At 49.7% G+C, this 18,813-nt stretch overlaps 1 protein-coding gene across 1 annotated transcript; it reads left to right on the top strand.

The window, feature by feature from the left end:
• The first annotated feature begins 202 nt into the window (after nt 1–202).
• On the top strand, nt 203–18,296 carry LOC113486505 (dual specificity testis-specific protein kinase 1-like). The gene is made up of 9 exons (XM_026860499.1): nt 203–256; nt 6,808–7,007; nt 11,489–11,610; nt 11,794–11,842; nt 12,579–12,728; nt 14,694–14,867; nt 15,436–15,519; nt 16,488–16,574; nt 18,030–18,296. Exons 2-9 carry the CDS (start codon nt 6,819–6,821, stop codon nt 18,129–18,131), a joined length of 957 nt encoding a protein of 318 aa, XP_026716300.1. The 5' UTR covers nt 203–256; nt 6,808–6,818; the 3' UTR covers nt 18,132–18,296.
• Nucleotides 18,297–18,813: the final 517 nt, after the last annotated feature.

Below are 18,813 nucleotides of genomic sequence, written 5' to 3' on the forward strand. Positions count from 1 at the left end.
AAGGAAATTTATAAATATGCTGGTGAAATAAGTGCCATATGAGGGTCATGTACCATGAGTCTTCAGAATTAAAATGAAAATCAAAGAAAATCCGTGAAGAGTGTAGCAAAGGGAGCAGAGATAGATAGTAAATATGTGGGCTTAGGCTTATGACTGCCAAGTTGTTATGACTATTTTTTTTCCTACTCTTTCTTTTCTGCACCTTTCCATCTCAAAGGAATCCATGTGCCTTGTCAATCATCATTCATTTTGAAAGGTGAGCCAACTTGAAGCCTTCTCTGCTGACTGCCCTGCAGAGTGTGTCTAAATGTCTTTATGCATCCTGGCCTGATGAGTGTTTACCAGTTTTGTAAAAGCCATTTCAAGTGAGACTTGGTTCACTGGGTGTGGGAAAAAGGGAGCTGGAGATCAGGGCTCCTTAGATGAGGAGGGAATCAGCTGTGTCTGCATTCCCCTCTCGACTTGTCTTGTGGGGAAGGTGCGAGTTGGTTGCTGGAGGAGCCAGTCCCTCTCTACTTATATTCAAAAATATTCATTGTTAAAGTTACAGCCAAATTACAGATGGTTAATCTCTTCCTTGAAAGCCTTGGGGAAATACTGATTTTTAGGGACAGAAGATCTTAAGAGCTTGTCTCCCCCTTGTAGGTAGCATCAGCCATAGATTTGCACCTGGAAACTTTATGCTTTTTAGTGAGATTGCTTTCTGAATAACATGCATGTTGTTTATAAATTAAGTGGGATCAACGCTGTGTCCTGATCAGGTCTTCCAATGCTTATGTCCTCCCTCAGCATGAAGTCTTTTAACTATTTCAGATTTCAAGAGGGATTTGTGTCACAGGGTGGCCACTTAAAGCAAAGACCTATACTTACCTGTGCCAAGAACCTGCTGTCCTTTTGGACCATCTGAGTTCCCATTTACTGGATCTTAAAATGCCCTTGTCCCTATTACTTGGCATTTTTCCCCTCAGCAAAAGGATACTTTATCTTGTGACTTTCCTTTGTGTATAAATCTTCTGGGGAAGCAGATTTCCCAGTTTTAGATCTTTACTAAGGTTTCTTTTTTACCTGGCAAAGGATAGGTTTGGAATCAAAGCAGCTAAATCAAAGCTGAGATTGCAATCCAGGGTGTGATCCTGGCCCTATGCGCATGATGCTGTCCCAGGAGGGCAGGATTTTGTTCAGATCTGTGGCTCACAGATGTCCTTGTTGACAGAAGCATAATAAGCACTTGAATTTGCAAAGTGAAAATTATTTATTCTGCCTGTAACTTACCCCGAGTTTTTTTACTTTCTGGGCTGTATTTATTGATTTTATTTTATGAAAAATGTGTTTGTGCTCAAATGAAATCAAGTATCCCTTTTTCCCTGCTGCGTAAATTACTTAAATTTGCTTTGTTGTGGAGAGGAATTTGCCTTCCTGATTCTGTTGTGAGGTTTGTTGTTGTTGTTTTATTTCCAACAGAAAATTGTTTTTTTGACTGGAGAGATCAAGTTTACGGGTGTTAGGGTGAGGGAAACAGGCAAGCTTAGACTAAATGTTCTCATGTATGTGAGGGAAAAAAAAAAAGCTAATTGCTAACTTGTGTGACAGTGGCATCCAGGGAAAGCCATCTGGTCCTCATTGATGCTGGGAGCTACTGGCTGCAGAGCTGTTCCCAACATCCTCATGCTGGTGAATGTCACTGTTTTATCTGTGGGAAACCATCCTCTCGCTGTGCAGCAGGAGCCGTGGTCTGTCTTTAGCCTCCTCCCCAAGCCAGGAGTATTCAGGAAATGCTTCTTCCATTTTTTTGTGGGTCAAAAGCTCAAAGATACTGATGACATATTTTTAGGGATCAGCAACATAGTATGGTCAGCAAATCCATTTTCGTTTTGCTTGACCTACTACATTTTCCTTATGCTACAAGAAGGTTTGCTGGTGTCTGTTATAAAAAGCCAGAATGGAAGAAAGTCTATTTCTGTTGACAGAGATAAATGCTGAGTAACTCTGCTGAGGTGTTTTGTTCATCTGGCTTAGACAGATGATCTCATCTAATGTCACCGTCGTTATCCGGCTTTGCTTTGCATTTTCACCTGGGAGCTGAGGAGCACTCCTCCCGCATCTGCCTGAGCCAAGCGCGGGCAGGGCAGGATGGAGGCAGCTGGAGGGAGCATTGCCCACACACCCCACGCATGCGTTGCAGGAGAAAACTACTCAACTCCTGTGATTTAAACCATATGGGGACTGAAGTAATTTACTGATTCATTGATGAGATATAAACAACTGGATCTTAGTGAAGCATCAGGATCGTTATCAGCAATGCAACCTCAGTGCTAGACACTTACAAAATGTTGATAAGCACCTGCAGGTTTCTAAACATCCTTGTGTACCTGATTCCCCCAAGGCCAAGTCCTGCACACGTGTGCACATGTGCACACATACACAGTCAGTGCACACCCCTTTCTCCACCAGAAGGGTGGGTTCGACGTTTGTGGACCACAGTCCTGGCACCCAGTGCTGGCACCCTGCTGTCCTGGCAAAGATACTTTGCACTGATCCCACACAGGGGTTTTTGGATGGAATGTTAGTAAGCAAAAGGTCTTACATGCTGTTCCCCAGGGCAAGGTCCCAGCCATCAGGCATTGGGCTTGTGGTCCAGGAGGCTGCTTGGAGCTGGTTCAGCCTCCCAGGTACTAGCAGAGGAGGCTGGGGAGAAGATCTCTGCTTTCCTGATGATGGGAAGAAAAGCCTGGAACCAGTGGCAGGGGAGGGAGGTTTGCTCTTTGGTGGCTGAGGGGAGGAAGAGTCTATGCTTCCGTTTTTTTCAGGAAAATTTGCTGTCTAGAAGCAGGGTTTGAAGCCCAGGGTTTGCATCCTCGCAGCAGAGCCTGGGTCTGGACAGACGCCTGGGGCTTTTGCATGGGTCTGGGGCGGTGGGTCTGCTGGGTGGGTGGTGGCTTGCGTGGGAGCCGTGGGTGCTGCATTGCTGAACCCCTGATACCTGCCTGCTCCTGCCAGGCGCTTCCCCAGGCTGAGGCCAGAGCCAACTTTTTCCTGCATGATTGCTCTCGCAGGGTGCTTGCACAGGGGAGGTTATGGCCTTTTTGCCAGCCCTGGCAGCTGCTGGAGCCTTGCATGGCAGCAAGTGTGGGAAGCCCCAGCGAGCCCTCCTGGGGGGCAGACCCTTCCCCATGGGGTGTAGGTGCCCATCTGGTGTCTGCAGTTAAGGAAAGCCTGTTGGAAGACAGTGCCCCAGGTCTGCTTTTCAAATTTCATGTTTTTATCTGGTGAGGAGTGGGTTCCCTTCAATGACAGCCTACAGCATCCAAGCATTTCCCAGCTGCCTGTGAGCTGCTTCCTCGGTGCTTCTTGTCACCCTGGGGAGCTGGGAGGTACGTGTTGGCTGCTGTGGGTGCAGCTGAAAGCTTGGGGACCTGGGCTGTTTCCCCAGAGGGTGGTGGAAGCCAGTGGCTCCATCTCCCCTCTCCCTGCAGGCAGGGCAGCCTTGAAGGGGATGAGCCTCCTTCTGTGCCTGAGCCTGCTCTCCCCATTGTGGGTTGAATTCGAGTTGGGAGCACTGGGAATATGGGCAGCAGCCCCAGCACTTCAACTGCTCAGACAAAAGCACTGCTTTGGGTGCTCTAATCCTTGCTGGTGATGTGAGGATGGACCCTGCCCTGCTGCCTGGGCTGCAGGCTACCCCCCCCAGACTGCTCCTCCTGCTCCCTGTCCTTCTTCCACCCTCTCCTCCTCCCTCCCCGGCTCCTAGGAAGCCTTCAATAAATCCTGGCATTTTGAAAGGCCATTTTCTCCCTCAGCCTACGTGTCAGCACTAATCTGGGGACAAACAGCTGCAATTATAAAAAGAATATAAAGACTCGCCTCCTACTCAGTGGCATAACGCAAGGGGCCGTTCCCGGCATGCTGGGGATGCTGCAGGGATTTCTTTGCTGGACAAAGAAGCAATTGATGAACTAGGTCATGGCGGGAGGAGATTGTACATGGGAAAAGTACCGAACAGAGAGACCTCTGAAAAGGAAACCGTTCCCCGTGGAAGGGGCAGCCCCAGGCAGCCTGTCTTGCCTGAGGGGACCTGTCATGCCTGTGCCTGGGTCACCCTGCAGGCAAGAGGGGCTCTGGGTGGGTGTGCTGCTCCTGCTCTGCTGAGGAAAGGCTCCTCTTTCTTTTGTTAGTAAAGAGTGCTGAAGTGGAGGGAGAGGCTTTCAGAGCCTGGTGAGTGTGTCTCTGAGCAGCAGTTGAAGGTGCTCATAGCTCTGCCAGTGGGGGACCGGCACTCCGGGGTGACGTTGGGGCTTGCTGCGTAACTGTCTCCATTCACACAACAGGAGAGGACAAACCTGTTCCCAGGATTGGGGGCAGCAGTGGGTAAAAGCCTGAGAGTTCATCTTCAAAGATGGGTCTGATACTTAGGGCATCTCTTTGCCATTCCTTGTCCATGTTTCATTGGCAGCCTGGGGGCAGCACGATTCAGCAGATCCTGTTGGTGTCCTCTTATGCCCTGGCCAGATGTGCAGGATGTGGAGGACCCCCTCTATGTCTTGCCGACTGTGAAGCACCACTTGTTTGGCCTGGAGCTGCAGCACCTCCCGTGTCCGCCCTCCTGCTCGGTGGCCCTGCATGCTGAGCATGGCCTTGAGCAGTAAAAGCCCTTTGCTGCACCCTGCCACCACCTTGTGCTGGTGCCTTGCAGAATCTGGATGATTAAGGTAATGCCTTCAGTGACACAGCCAGAGCAGGGTGGCTTTAGCAGCACTGAGTGTGACTGATGTGGGTCCTGTCCCCTGCTTTTGCATGAGCCTCTTCCTTTGTGCCAGTGTGCAGCACCTGGGTGAAGGCTGGATGGGAGGAGGCTGGGCTGGGTTCAGTTTCAGATGGTGATGGCTGTCAGGAGCAGTGACTGTCCCAAGGCAAAAATCTCCAGGCTTGTCCCTGCAGCTGCATTCTGTCATGGGATGCTCCTTGGTTGCCTGTCTTTGGGTCAGAGCAGGGATAAAGCTGTGGCCCTGTAACCTCTTTCATGTGCCCTGCCTGATCTGAGTGCTCTTCACTGATCGTGGCCATGGGCTGCTATGTTCATGAGCAGTTCTGGGGCTTTGTTTCTGCAGGTGTTTGCTGTGCAATCAGGTAGGAGCCCATCTGTCATGTTGATTTTGCTGGGACTGGGTTCCTGCAGCCTGTGTGGGATTGTCCTGTGGTAGCAACTTCGGGGTCTGGATTCTTTCAGAAGATTGTGCTGATGTTCCTCTGTGTTGCAGCTCCTTGAGTCTCAGCCTGGAGCTTGTCTGCTGCTTGCTTTGAGAATCTCTGACCTGCTCAGTACTGTCTGTCTGCCTACCCCATGGCCCAGCCCTTCTCTCTTCGTGAATTCCTGCCCTGCTTAGCTCTGCCACCACATCTGTATGTCCCCCCCTTGGCAGCTCTCTCTTTGGATCTTGGCTGAACTGTGGGTGGATGAGTTGGCTAGTGAAAATATTTTATGCACGTCTCAGTGCGGATTTTGCCTTGCCCTGTAGAAGCAAAGTAGCCATGCAATAATCTGTGGGATCAAGGGATGCTGATACAGCTTCTTGTTCGGTGCAAGACCTAGGACAGAAACCAAGAGAGGGCAGAGTTTACCTTTGCTTCAGTTGGAAGTGTTGAACCTTTGTTGACTGTTGTCTCATCTGGTTACAGTCTGGCAAAGCAGCTTGCCAGGCCCCCGGGAATCAGCACGTCCTGTCAGTGGAAGGTGCTCAGACAGTGCTGTAGCATACCAACAGTTTTTTACAATTATCTAGAAGTAGGTGCTTTATTTGCCTCGCTCAGCGTGTCAGAAGGCCATTTACCCTGGATTTGCCTCTCCTGCATTTTTGGAAGTAACTAGAAGCAAGTGATGCAAGAGAAGGGGAAGGATGGCATATGACTTTGGAGGAGTGTGAGCCTTGTGCTGTAAAAGGCAGAAAGAGGAATGGGGGCAGGTATGTAACTGGAGAGGGAATTTTGAGAATCAGAGCAGTGGAAAAGGAAGACAAGTTAGCAGAGGCACTTGAGGTTTGGAGTCAAATTCAAGATGCACAGACAGGAGGAGGGTTGCTGGGGCATTTCCTTGTTCTGTGATTCTTTAGGGCTTATAATGAAACCGTGGGCATCTCTAAGTGAGGACCCTTTTAAGAATGAGTGTTTCCTGCTAGCACACTGTAGCCATGACCCTCTGTCTGCAATAGCAGCTAAGCACTGTCTAGAACTTGGGTAACAAATGTGGCATTAGCATGTGGCACATGACCTATGCTAAAAGCCCAGTTTAGACAGTGTCTTTTAACCCAAGCTGGCTGAGCAAGACTGAGTCCCCTGGACTTTTCCTGGGCTACACTATCATGTGTTGAAGGTGATGCATCCTATCTGTCATAAACCTTTAGAAGGTATAAGTGAATATATGCTATTTTGACATATCACAGAATCAACTAGGTTGGAAAGGAGCTTGAAGATCATCCAGTCCGACTGTTAACCCAGCACTGACTGTTCCCAACTACACCGGATCCCTCAGCGGTATGTTGACTACACCATATCCCTAAGCGCTGACATCTTTAAGTCCTAGTCTAAAGAAGTCCAAATCCAACCTGCATAAAACAAGCCTAAGCCCAAGGTGACTTATCCAAGTGACAGTGCCCATGAGTGCTTCCCAGTGCAATGTTTGCTGCAGGGTGCGTCATCTCAGTGCCTCATCTCCTCTCTCTCTCTGTTCCTGAGGCTTCATCTAGTCCTGGTGCAGGTATTTGTTTGATGTCCAAATGCTGCTGTTGGCTCATTATGAAATACACTGTGTTTTAGCTGCTGCCCCCATGATGTTCGAGGCAGGGCTGATCGCCCCGGAGCCCTCCTGCCCCGGGCAGTACTATGGCGACTCATCCCACACCTACCACCATGTGGACCGCTGGCAGAGGCTGCGCACGGCTGTCAGGAAGCTGGAGTTCTGGGAAAACTTCAACGCCGAGCTGATAGGCAGCGGCTTCTTCTCCAAGGTCTACAAGGTAAACTGTTCTGCAGGCAGCCTGCAACCTGTGTGAGGGCAGCTGAGCCGCTGCTGAGGCTGTATAGATGGTGCCTCACCTGAGGAACCTGTCCCCAACCTTATTTTCTCATCTTCATCCCTTCCAGCTCACTCTGGCAGGTTGGATGGAGTGAGGAAGGAAAGGACATCTCCCTCTGTACACCTAGCACGTGGCCTTTGCACATCTCCCCTTCCATAGTGAAAAAGGAGATGGGAAGACTTGATCAGTCAGTGTTCACTGATACTGTCACCTGGCCATATAGCAGGCTTGTCAGGGAGCTCAACTGGGTATTGGATGAGATTAGGGGGGTATTTATGATCTGTGCAGGTTTTGTTGTCAAAACTGTAGCAAAATATGTAGAGAAAAAGAATGTAAAATTAAGCTGTGTGCATCTCCCAGAGTATCTGCCACCCACACCCGTGGAGACGCCAGCTCTGTCACCTCTCTCCAGCTGCTGCCCTGCCTTACGGTGATGCTGGGGAAGAGCAGGGGACCTGGAGCAGGGTCAGACTGGGAGAGGCTGCTGACCCATCCACTTCTGCCTCTGCTGCCTTCATGTCAGGAGACCCATAGCTCCCTGCAGGCCAGTGCGTGATGCAGATGGTGTGTCACCAAAGTAAAACTGCTTTTTTCACTGGGGCTGTTGTGAGTCACTTCCTGCACTAAGCTCCACTGGTGTGGGAGTTCCTTTAGCCCTGTCTGAGCAAGCACAGGATCTGGGGTGCTGCTAGCTTTGCTCCCCCTCCAATGCTGTCTGGGAGTGCTACTGCTTATTTGGGGGGAGTGGATGGGACTTGGAGCTCTTTCTCTGCAGCCCTTGGTGATCACTGCTCCATGAATAGCAAAGTGAAAGGGGTTGGTTCATGTTAGGAAGTGAGACTCAGCATTCACCTCTGAGAGCAGATGCCACATTGCTTTGCAGTGTGGTCAGGTTTGCCAACCTTATCTCTCCTTCCAGCAGCCCTCCAGAATGCGGTTGCTGACACTGATCTTGGTTGTTGGGAAGTCACACAGACCCAGTGGAAACAAATTGGGCCTGACTCTACCGTTGCCTTCAGCTCCTTAGCTTTACCAGCCCCTGATAAACATCATGACTGCACATTTCTCCTGGGCCAGCATGAGATGCTTCTGCCAGGGGAGTATTCTGATACATTCTGGGTGAGATCCCTGGCTGGTGAAAGCACATGTGGCCATTTGAAACTAAAGGAGCCAGAATGTGGCCACAGAACTGCAGAAAATACACAAGTTGGATAGAAGAACATACATTGCTTTCTCAAGGCTCTGTCTTCTCCTCTACTATGTCTGGGCTTGGTGCTGTTCTAAATCCTTTGGGTGAACTTCAGGTCCAGGGACAGTGCACTAAAGCTGTTCAAGGGGAATCTCCAGCCAAAGGTCTATGGCAGCTCTTTGCAGACTGGAGCAATACATGACAAATGCCTCTTCCCACCACAAGCCTTCCTCTAGTAATTGCTTTCCCCACCCACTCAGCATGCTGTTGCCATTGCTTTCGCTTTTCTTTATCTAGCAGATTTTCATAGTAACAGTTGCTGTTTCCTCTGTACTTGACGTTTCCCTCCTCCCCTGGCAGTGAATGAAATTCCAGCAGTAGGCAGGCTGGAGACACAGGTCTTGAATGAAAATGAAATAACTTCTTGAAGTAGAAACAGAAAAAGAAATGTCAAAAAAAAAAAGTTTGAATGAAATGCTATGGCTCAAATAGTCAGAAGACAGTGGAGGAGGACTTGGGACAAGGACAGGCCTTTGTGAGGACTTGACATTTGTCTGGGGACTTGAGCACAACTGTAGCTGAGTGCTCTGACTCGTGGTCCTCTTGGGTCAGCCAGTTCCCTGTGGCCTCATAGCCCTGAATAGCAGCACTCTTGCTGTGAAGCATCACTGCCGATGGTCCTTTGACGCTCTTGGCCAACAGATGCCGTCTTCTAAAGTGCTCCTGCAGCAAGGACATAGACTCCCCAAAGTGCTGGCACTGCCTGTGCCAGCTGCCTGTTGCATTTGTCATCCTTTATCCTTCAGATAAGCTCATTCTCAGGAGTTGTTATATGTGGGTTGGCTGAGGAAGGAGAATTTGGTAGGTTCTGCTTGGTAACTCAGGCTCAAGAGATCTGGGCACAGCTTTCTGCTCTGTGGGTTATATATTGCATGACCTAGGCACAAAGTGCTTTCCCTCTTTCTCTGCCTTAGTTTTCTGATGTGCAATAAGGAGCTATTCAAGTATGAGTTTCTCTCGGGGAAAGCATCTTTCATTGGCATCTCTCCTACATAAGGGTCTGAGGTGCTCAAAAGCAGGAGAGAAGTACAGCATGACTTCTTTTTTTTCTGAGGCTGGTTTAAGGCATTGCCCAAAGGGAGACTCTGTGCAACCTCTTCGTTGGCCCTCAAAAAGCTTCATACTCGTTAGGAAGCACAGTCCCACTCCCTGTCTTTATGCACCTTTCCAGTGCCAGATTTGCACATTTATTTCTCCACTCAAAGCTGACACCAGCTCTTTACCACTTGTTAGTGTGAAATGAGAATACCTTGGGGGCCCCTCTGCACTTTCCTGGTTCTCACACTGATCCAGGACAAAGCTGGACACTTTGTGTGATTCAGAGCAGACCAAGGGCTGCTCTGGGTTGGTCAGAGCAATCTTAGGGCCTGTGGTCTTAGAAGAGGCCTTCTGAGCCTGTTACCTTTGCCCATCTCTCCCACTACTTTTTTGGTGGTGTGGGTATACCCTTGCTTTTCAGTCATTTCTCCAAAGTAGGCTGGGCTTTGCATTGCCTTGTGGACAGGAACCCCTCCAGTGCTCACTGACCCCACCAGTGCAGGCAGTGTTTGTGAACTCTGGTAGTGTCCAGCTGGGATGTGCAATCTCACCTGGAAGCTCAGTGTAGCTCAGTGTCTCCACCAGAGTTTGTGCAGAGCTAATAGGTCTCACTGAAAACAGTATTAGCTCTTCTGAAAGTTTTTCAGATCTTCCAGATTTCAGCTGCTCCCTGTACTCTGTCCTGGGCATAAGGGCACTCAGTGTTCAGGCAGAGATGATTGATAGCAAATCTTATATTTACATCTGTGCAATTATGGTTAATAATCAGTTACATCTGGTTAGTCACCTCCAGTCTGTGGTTATGACGTCCCATCTGGTGAGGGTGTCAGAGCCCTGCTTCCTTACGACCTGCTTGAGTAGAGAGGCAGAGTTATTCCAGTGATAACAGTGACTGTCAGGTTGTGTTCCTTCAGAAGGGAAGCAGCAGTTCATGTTGCTCCCAAGAGAGTTTGTTTTGTGACCTGATTATAATGAGCTTTTTTCTACTTCCAGCCCAGCTAGATCTTACATGCAGCTCTTTGTTCTCCTCACCTGAGCTGGTAAACTTCTCTGTAAAGTGACCATCACAGAGAGCAGTGGGTGACACTTTGAGCCTCAGAATTCTGCTCTTAAGTGAGCTCATGCTGTGTCTAAGCTATTTTTCCCTTAATGTAAACAAAACCCCATAAACCTCAAAATGAGAAAAAATTAAACACTTGGCTGGATTCTCTGCTAGCTGTGTGGGAACTGTAATTGAAGATGGAAATGTTAAAGTATCACAATGCTCTGTGGTGTGGTCTGGAAACTGCTATTTGGATCATCAACCCAGATAACATGAGCTTCAGTGCAGGGCCCTGGACAATCCTGTCAGGGCTTCTCAGGGGATTCCTGCATGTCCTGCAGCTTGCATGAAACTCCTGCATTCAGTACAGCCCAGCTCTGGTGCCTCCACAGGGGACAGAAAATTTCTTCCTAAAAATGCCTGCTCAGTCTGTTCAGTGTTTTAAGGTGAGGGAAAAGCATTTTGTTTTCTGTTCTTTAGCTTTCAGTATCCCTGGCAGGGGGAAGCCTCAGGAATCTGGTGGTAACCAGAGATTCAGGTTAGCATGTGGCTGGGAAGCAGACATGGGACCTCTGTCCTGGAATGTGGGGGAGATATTCTGGCTCTGTGCTTGCTGTGTTGTGTCTGTCTGGCTGACCCTGGGTGGAGGGGCCTGGCCGTGGGCTGGGTACAGAAGGAATTTGGGATGAGGAGCGTGGCCAGCAGCCCTGTGCAGTGATCAGACCCAGGCAGGAGGGAGGGATGGCTCTGCGGGGCAGGCTGCGGGTAGGAAGGGTCATTGAATGCAAGGCCAGCTCTTCAGTAACCCAGTGTGGGCTGAGAAAGTGCTCCAGCTGAAGGAACACACAAATTTTGGCAGAGAAATAGTGTTGTGATGTGTTGGGACAGGAGGGACCTTGCTGACCCCAGCCACCTAGGCAGACACCACTGGAGTGGAGCTTATGTGGAAGAGACAGCACCTCACACTTGTGCAAAGCTCTGGGCAGCAGGGAAGTGAGATTCAGGCCTTTGGCTGGGAAGGGATTCTGTTATCCAGAGGGGCTGGCAGATCTCTGGAAGTTAAGAGATGTCTTGCTCCAACCTTGGCTTCAGGTGACCCAGGCTGCTGCTTGTAAAGTGATGGTGGTGAAGATCTACAAGAATGACGTGGACCAAGAGGTGATTGTGCGTGAGATCAGCTTGCTGCAGAAGCTATCCCACCCCAACATCGTCAGGTGGGCATGTGACATGTGAGCAGTGGACGGTGGCAGGGGCTGGAATTGGCTTGGTGTCTCTAAGGCAGTTCTGCAATGAGGGATTGAGCTGAACCTCGATGGCTTCTTTGCTTCTTTTCTTCTTTTTTTTTTTTTTTTTTTTTTTTTTTTTTTTTTTTAAATTGAATGTGTTCTTCTGCTTAGGTACCTTGGGATATGTGTGAAGGATGACAAGCTGTACCCCATTCTGGAGGTAAAGGTTTCTTGCTTGTAAGTGTGCTGTGGGCAGGCCAAGACCCTGTGGTGGTTTGGCAGGGAGGATGGCAGATATCCTGTAATGCATATCTATGCCTCTCTGACTCCTGCACCTCTGAATGGCTCTGTCCTAGCAAGATTGCCTCGGAGGGGCTTAGGGTACTTTCTGCCCCACAGCTGGTCACAGCTGGAGTTGGGCACAGTCACTGCAGGGCCATGAGATTCAAGCAGAACATCTAAAAAGTGTTTCAGGTTGGCTTGGTCCCCAGAATGGGCCAGTTGGTGGGAAGAAGAGGAGCCAGGGATGGAGGGCAGGAGTAGAAAGCAAAGCAGATGGAGAGTGGCAGGACCTCCAGGGTGGCACTGGAATGGTGGTATAGTCTAATGGAAAAGCTTGGGCTGGTACTGGGGAGGTCTCACCTTGTTCCTATGCTGTCAGTGGCAGCCACTGCCTCTAGCTTTTTGCCTCTAGTTTGCTGCCCATAAGTGAGGACCATGGCTGGCTTATGGAGCCATTCCTGCAGCGTGGCAAGGCCCAGAGACCAGCAGTGACTTGCTGTGCCAGGAGGGGTAGTGCCATACACCACACACAGGCCCCTGTGCGCAGTGGCATTCCCAACCTCCATCCTGAAGGAGGGGCTCCTGGCTTGGCGAGGGAGGGTTCAGCACCTGGGAGGCTCCAGGGGAGCCTGCACCAAACTGCACAGCCACTCACTTTTTGTCTCTGTTCACAGTACATGAATGGGGGTTGCCTGGAGGAGCTCCTGGCCAGCAAAGACACTGCTTTGACATGGAAGGAAAAAGTGGACTTAGCTTCTGACATCACCAGGGGAATGATTTACCTGCACTCCAAGAACATCTACCACCGAGATCTCAACTCCAAGGTATGCAGCTGGAAAGGGGATGTCACCCCCAGACTCCTGAAGGTGACTGTGTTAGGGGACCTCACAGGGACCACCTAGGCTGTAACCAGGAAGCCTCAAGCCTCATGCTCGTCCTCTGCTCCATGCTAATCCCTCTGCAGACAAGGAAGCTTTCCTGGTAAAACCCGTCATTACATTTCATTCATTGCTTGCCAAGCAGGAGATCCAGATAGAGATAAAAATATATTGCTCCTAGTGCTGCTGCTGACAGAAAAGAAAAAACTAATGGAAATGTATGCAGAATTGCACATGGTTTTCTTTGCCTACAGTTGCAGGAGAAGCTCTGCCAGATTTAGAGATTTGCTTTCCTGTTCACAGCAAGGAGGAAGCTGTTGCTAACAGGAGCTGGTCACAGGCTCTGGGAGCAAGTGCCATGTGAGATGCTCCCTGTCAGTGTGCAGAGCACCAGCAGAGATGTCTGTCTACTCACTCAAGTGCAGGGAAGTTGTTCTTCCATGATCCAGAGAGTCCAGATCACCAGTTTTAGGATTGTCACCTCCAGGGGTTTTCACACCCTGGCAGTGTGCCAGTTGTGAAGACTGGCATCTGGAGACAGGCTTTGGGTGTAATGTAAAGGCATATCATGTTCCTGGTGTATTTGCCCTCTGGCTGGAACGCTGCTTTCCTCAGCATGGGCTCATGCTGCTTGATGGGGACAGGAACAGCACTGGGTCTTTGCCATTCTCAGGTTTGCTCATGGGGACAGGTATGGCAGTAGGGACATAGTGAGGCAGTGCCTTGTTGATGTCGCTTGGGCAAAACTATCCAAACCTCAGGTGGATCTGCAGCGTGTCCATGATATGTGAGGATCTCATTCACAGGGAATGTGAGCTGAGGGGTTGGTGATCAGCCTGGACCATATCTGTGTCAGCTGATGCCAGGGGCTGGCTTCATGATTCATGGAAATGACGTCTGCAAGTCCTTGCAATTGATGCTGGATAGGTAGTGGTGTATCACTTAAAAGCCATTTTTTTTGTGCACTCTGAGCTTTTTAAGAGAAACTTGTAATATTGATGAAGGTTCACAGTAGGGGAGCCTGTCAAGCATTATAGTCTTGAGAGACATCAGCACAGCAATGAAACTCACTTTTGTAATCTCGGGCTGTTTACTTGTCTCAGTTACCATGAAATCACAAACACCAGGCAAGGGCAAGGCAAGAGCCTGGTTCACTCTGACCACAGGTTTCTTGGCCAGTGTACTCTGAAGTCAGGTGAGATGTAATTCCCTATTTAGTGGTGACTGATGAGCTCAGTGCTGGAGGTGCCTCCCCTTCTGTCTCACTGCAGTGGTTCAACCCTCACTGCAGTGGTTCAACCCTGGAAGAGGTTCATCCTAACCCAGGGAAACCTGCAATGATGATGCCTGGAGACGTGGGAGAGAAGGGTATGCATGCTCACTTGAAATCTAGTTGTCAGTGAGAGACATCTGGGGAAGATCCTGGTCATTTCTGCTAGTTCCCTGGGAGCATATGCAGAGGAGGAAGTCCTGGGGAGCTGAACAGGCTGAAACTGCTGGGCTTTTGAGAAACCTTAAAATAATTTTATAGGAATTTCTCCAGAAAGCTGTGTTAGGGATATATAGCCATGGACAGTGAGAAGGCCTGTGGCTGTGACCCTGCCTGCCTTTGGCTGAATGGTGAATAAGGTCAACATGCACATTTCGAGGTTTCTTTCAGGTAAAAGGATGTGGATCATCATGTTCCTTGAACAGCTTCTTCAAGGACCTTTCCTGGCTTCAGATGTGATTGGTCCATCCCTAATCTGCCCCGTGCACTCCATGTGTGCAGGATGCAGGTCCCCGGCGAGGGCCGAGCAAGGTGGGGCTGAGGGCCAGTGAGGTGTCGCTCAGGTGCCCAGGCCCTTCCTCACCGGGGGTCTCATGCCATGCTCTGGGGGTCTCACGCCGTGCCCTGGGGGCTGCTTTCAGAACTGCCTCATTCGAGTGACACCGCGGGGCCGTGAGGCGCTGGTGACTGACTTCGGGCTGGCCAGGGAGGTGGTGGAGCTGCCTGTGAAGGATGTGGAGAGGAAGCTGTCTCTGGTGGGCTCTGCTTTCTGGATGGCTCCTGAGATGCTGCGGGGAGAGCCCTATGACCGGAAGGTATGGCACTGCTTCCCAGCTCCTTGTTCATTCTCAGAGCTCCCAAGCGAGATGTCCCTTCTGCTTACTGGTGGCATGTCCCAAGAGCAGAAAAGCTCTTTCCTCCTTACCTGGGAAATGTTGTCCTGCGATTATACCTGGACCTTTGCTCATTAATGCTCTGCTTAGCAACTTGGAAGTTCCTTATGTGGCCTTGTTAAGTTAAACTTTTATGGAAATGAATTACTGCCATGGGCAAACTCAGTGAAGCCCCTATGAGGAAGATGCTTGATGAGCCTGTTGCAGGATCTGTGGGAGGTGCCAGAGCTGTGGTAGAAGCACCAGACACATTGAACAGGAGCATGGGGCCAGGTTTCCCAAAGATGAGGCTGGATTCCAGGTGGGGTTGTGGTGTTTCTGGGTGGGTTCAGAAGCCCAGAAGAAGCTTACAGGTTATCTGCCTCCACCTCCAATGGGCTTTTTTGATGGGCTTTTGCATAACTAATGGGAGGACCTTGTTGGTACACCCCTTGCTCATGCTTTGCTTCTGTGCATGCCCTGTCCCACCTCCCACTCTCCCACCCTGCAGGTGGACGTGTTTTCCTTTGGCATTGTCCTCTGTGAAATCCTGGGCAGGATCCCAGCTGACCCTGAAGTGCTTCCCAGGACCCAGGTAATGATTTCTGCAGCCAAATCTAATGGTGTTTTCTCCATGGTACCAGATTGTGGCTTTTCTCTGAACCAGACAGACCTGTACACGTGGGTATGTGTTCACTCTCAGGTTTCTCTAGAGGCATTTCCACAAGAAAATCTGATCTCAGAATTCTCAGTGCACAAGAGTTCAGTGCATCTATAGTTTCAAAACTTCCGTTAGATCAAAAATTTGAGATGAAGTGTTTCTGATTAAAGGCCTTAATTCCAAATACTTCATTTTGCTCTGACATTTCAGCTTCTCCGTTCTCCACAGTTCATGTGGAAATAGTGGGCTTCCCTAAAAACATGGCCTTTTTAGTTTCAACATTTGCAAAATTTCCCTTCCACAAAGTGGGAAGGAAAGTTTACCCTGAACAGGGATAAAAAATCCATCAGCAGAATAGCAAATTGCTGCTTTCCAAGGAGCAGTGCAAAGAACCTGCAGTGTCCAGAGATTATTCCATGTTTCTGTGAGACTGAACAGAAACTAATGCTCCATCTGTGCTCACAAGATGTGGGAGAATTACATATGAGAGACTCTGAAGTCTGGGAGGACAAAGCTGTAGTTATGGAAACATCTGGGTGGACCCCTTTGACCAGATTATCTGCAGTTCCTGTCCTCAGCAGCCACTGCTCAGCATCTGCTGCTGGTTCCTCCACTGGTTTCCACTTTTGTGGCTCTCATTGCCTTAATCTGAGCTTTTCCAGGAGGATGTCTGCTGCCCCACTGGGATAGCACAGAGCAAGCAGGATGCTGCAGTGATCATAGCTCTGCTAATGATGCTGCCCCAGTACCTCTGCATAGCCATCAGTAAAATAGCTGTGATGGAGACCCTAAAAGCTTTAAATCATGAGCATTTTGTGCTTTAACACCTTGAGAAGGGTGAAGAGCTTTAAAGGACTTTATAGCTGAATTATTTTCTACCTACTCTTCCCCCTTCCTCACAGGATTATGGCTTGGATGTTGCTGCCTTCCAAGGGATGATCAGCGAATGCCCCAAGCGGGTGATGGACCTTGCTGCTAGTTGCTGTTGGGTGAGATTCTTGCTATTTTTTCCCCCTTTAGTTTTATTGGAGTTGTGTCACACTTGTATGACAGAGACCAAAATTGCTGTGAACCCTGGAAGAGCTTGAGCCTGCTGCTCTCCGTGCTAGCACACAAGGCTCTGCCACTTGAGCTGTGAAGTGATGAGATCTTCCTGGGCCAGTAGAATGCTTTCATTCACCATGCAGTTTTGCCCCTAGAAGTGTTTAGTTTGTGTATTACAGCCCAAAACATCCCAATGTCCTGCCTGTTCCCTTACTTGTTGAGCCCAGAGTGGGAAGCAGGTTGGTGATGATGTCCAGTCCCTCCTTAAGCCAGGCTGCAGACAGAGGCACTCAGCTGGTCCTTTCTGGAGGGCACTGCCTCGCTATTACCAGCCCTGGTGTTACAGATATCATCAGAACCTAGTCCTCTAACCACTCTTGTTTTAGCATAAAAGGTAACAGTGAAAGGTGGGGGACCTCCCCATGCTCCCCAAAGCCTTGGGAGGCAAAGCAGAGAGAAAGTAAGGATTAAAGTTAGTCTCTGAAAAGAAGAAAAAAACAAAGGCAGTAATTAGGCAGAGAGTGGAGAAACTGGGTGATCATAATGCATCTAATTGCTAGGAGCTCAAGGCAGCAAATGGAAGTAAATCCTTGGATGGGTCCTGCAGATGTGTGAATAACTTTCCCTGAATCAGAGGAGTGATTCACGTCAGCAACTGGCTCAGATTTATGTGTGTTCAGATCTTGTACCTCTGATGGACAGCTTCCTAATGCAAGTTGGTATCATAATGAGTTTCTGCCAGAAATGGCCCTTGGGGTTGTTCTCTGCCCTTGTGCGATGTGCAGGTTTAGAGAGTTTCTGGTGCAGCTTCCCAGGCTGGCTCCTTGGGGTCAGGCACAAAGGGCAGCACAAGGCTGGCATGCAGTGGGTGTGAGGTGGGGGTGCCCCGGGCCATGCCCCTCCCTTTGGGCACACAATGACAGCACTGGGAGGAATGGGGAATCTCAGCCCACTTAGGATGAGCTGCATCAGGGAGACAAGATGGTTCGATACTGACTGTCATCAAAAAGGTCAGGAATGAAACAGCTCCCCCCTGATACCTACAGGCAGGCTTTCCCTGCACAATGCCTGCCCCTGCACCATTTGGATGAGCTTTGGGATGAGCAGTTCTCACACCCTGTCCAGGCTGGGGTATGTCAGGCTGGTTTTCAGCATCTCACTGCCTTTGCTGGAGCTATACCCATGCATGGGACCTGTCCTGCAGCTGCTCCTTTGCAGCATCCTGGGCCTGGGTCAGCAAGTGGTGATGCCAGAAGGCTCCACGGGCAAGTGTGTGACTTGGATCAGGGCTAATGATGGGTGGATGCTGTTGCCCAGGCTTGGGGAAATCAGCAAAGCTGCTGCAGAGCGGGCCACCTCTTGTTCAGGGTGTCCTCTGCAGCTTTCCCCTCTTATTCCAGGTGGAAGCATTTAAGAGGCCATCTTTCTCCGAAATCCTGGATGAGTTGGAGGATGTCGCAGAGAGCTTGGAGCCTAGGAGGAACAATCATCTTTCAGGCTGAGATGTCTGACTACTGTGAGGCTTGACAGAGAATTGCCCAAACTGTAAATTAACTCTCTGGGGGGTCAGGAGTGAAGAAGGAAAGTGGGGAAGAGAAGAGCTAAGTGATGCGCTAGTCTTTATTTAATCATAGTCTCAGTCGCTAATTTCTTGGATGGAAAACATGGTTAAAAATGGAGAAGGGACTTACCAAGAGTGTATTTTTCCTAGCTAAGGTTTTTAACAGATGTAATTAGGACACTGAGCAGCCTTTGTCTGTTTGCTTGTTAAAAGCAAATGATCGTGGAGGGACCTGAATTACCTTCAGGATGCTTTCCAAATCCCCGACAGAAAAGTCATCCTCTCTGGCTTCCCTGTGCCCCACAGACCTTCCCCTCCTTCATCCCTACGGCTTTGGAGAATTGCCTCTCCGGGGCTGGGGTCTGTGTGGTGGGAAGGAGTGGGGTTTTGGGGTGCTTGGTGAGCCTCGGAGTCACCTTGTATTTCAAAGCCTTAAAGCACTTGTCTGGCAGCCTTGCAGGGACAGGTGTGCTCTGTAAGGTCTCTGGCGGGGTCACCTGGCATCCTGTTCAGGACACACCCAGGCAAGGAGGCATCTGGCAAGGTTTTGGAGTCAGCGAGGGCTACGCACAGAGTGCTGGCCTGTGCCAGCCGAGATGATGGGGAGGGTGTGCATTATCGAG

The sequence above is a fragment of the Athene cunicularia genome, assembly GCF_003259725.1.
Source record: "Athene cunicularia isolate RWA chromosome 17 unlocalized genomic scaffold, athCun1 chr17_part1, whole genome shotgun sequence".
Taxonomy (NCBI): Eukaryota; Metazoa; Chordata; class Aves; order Strigiformes; family Strigidae; genus Athene; species Athene cunicularia.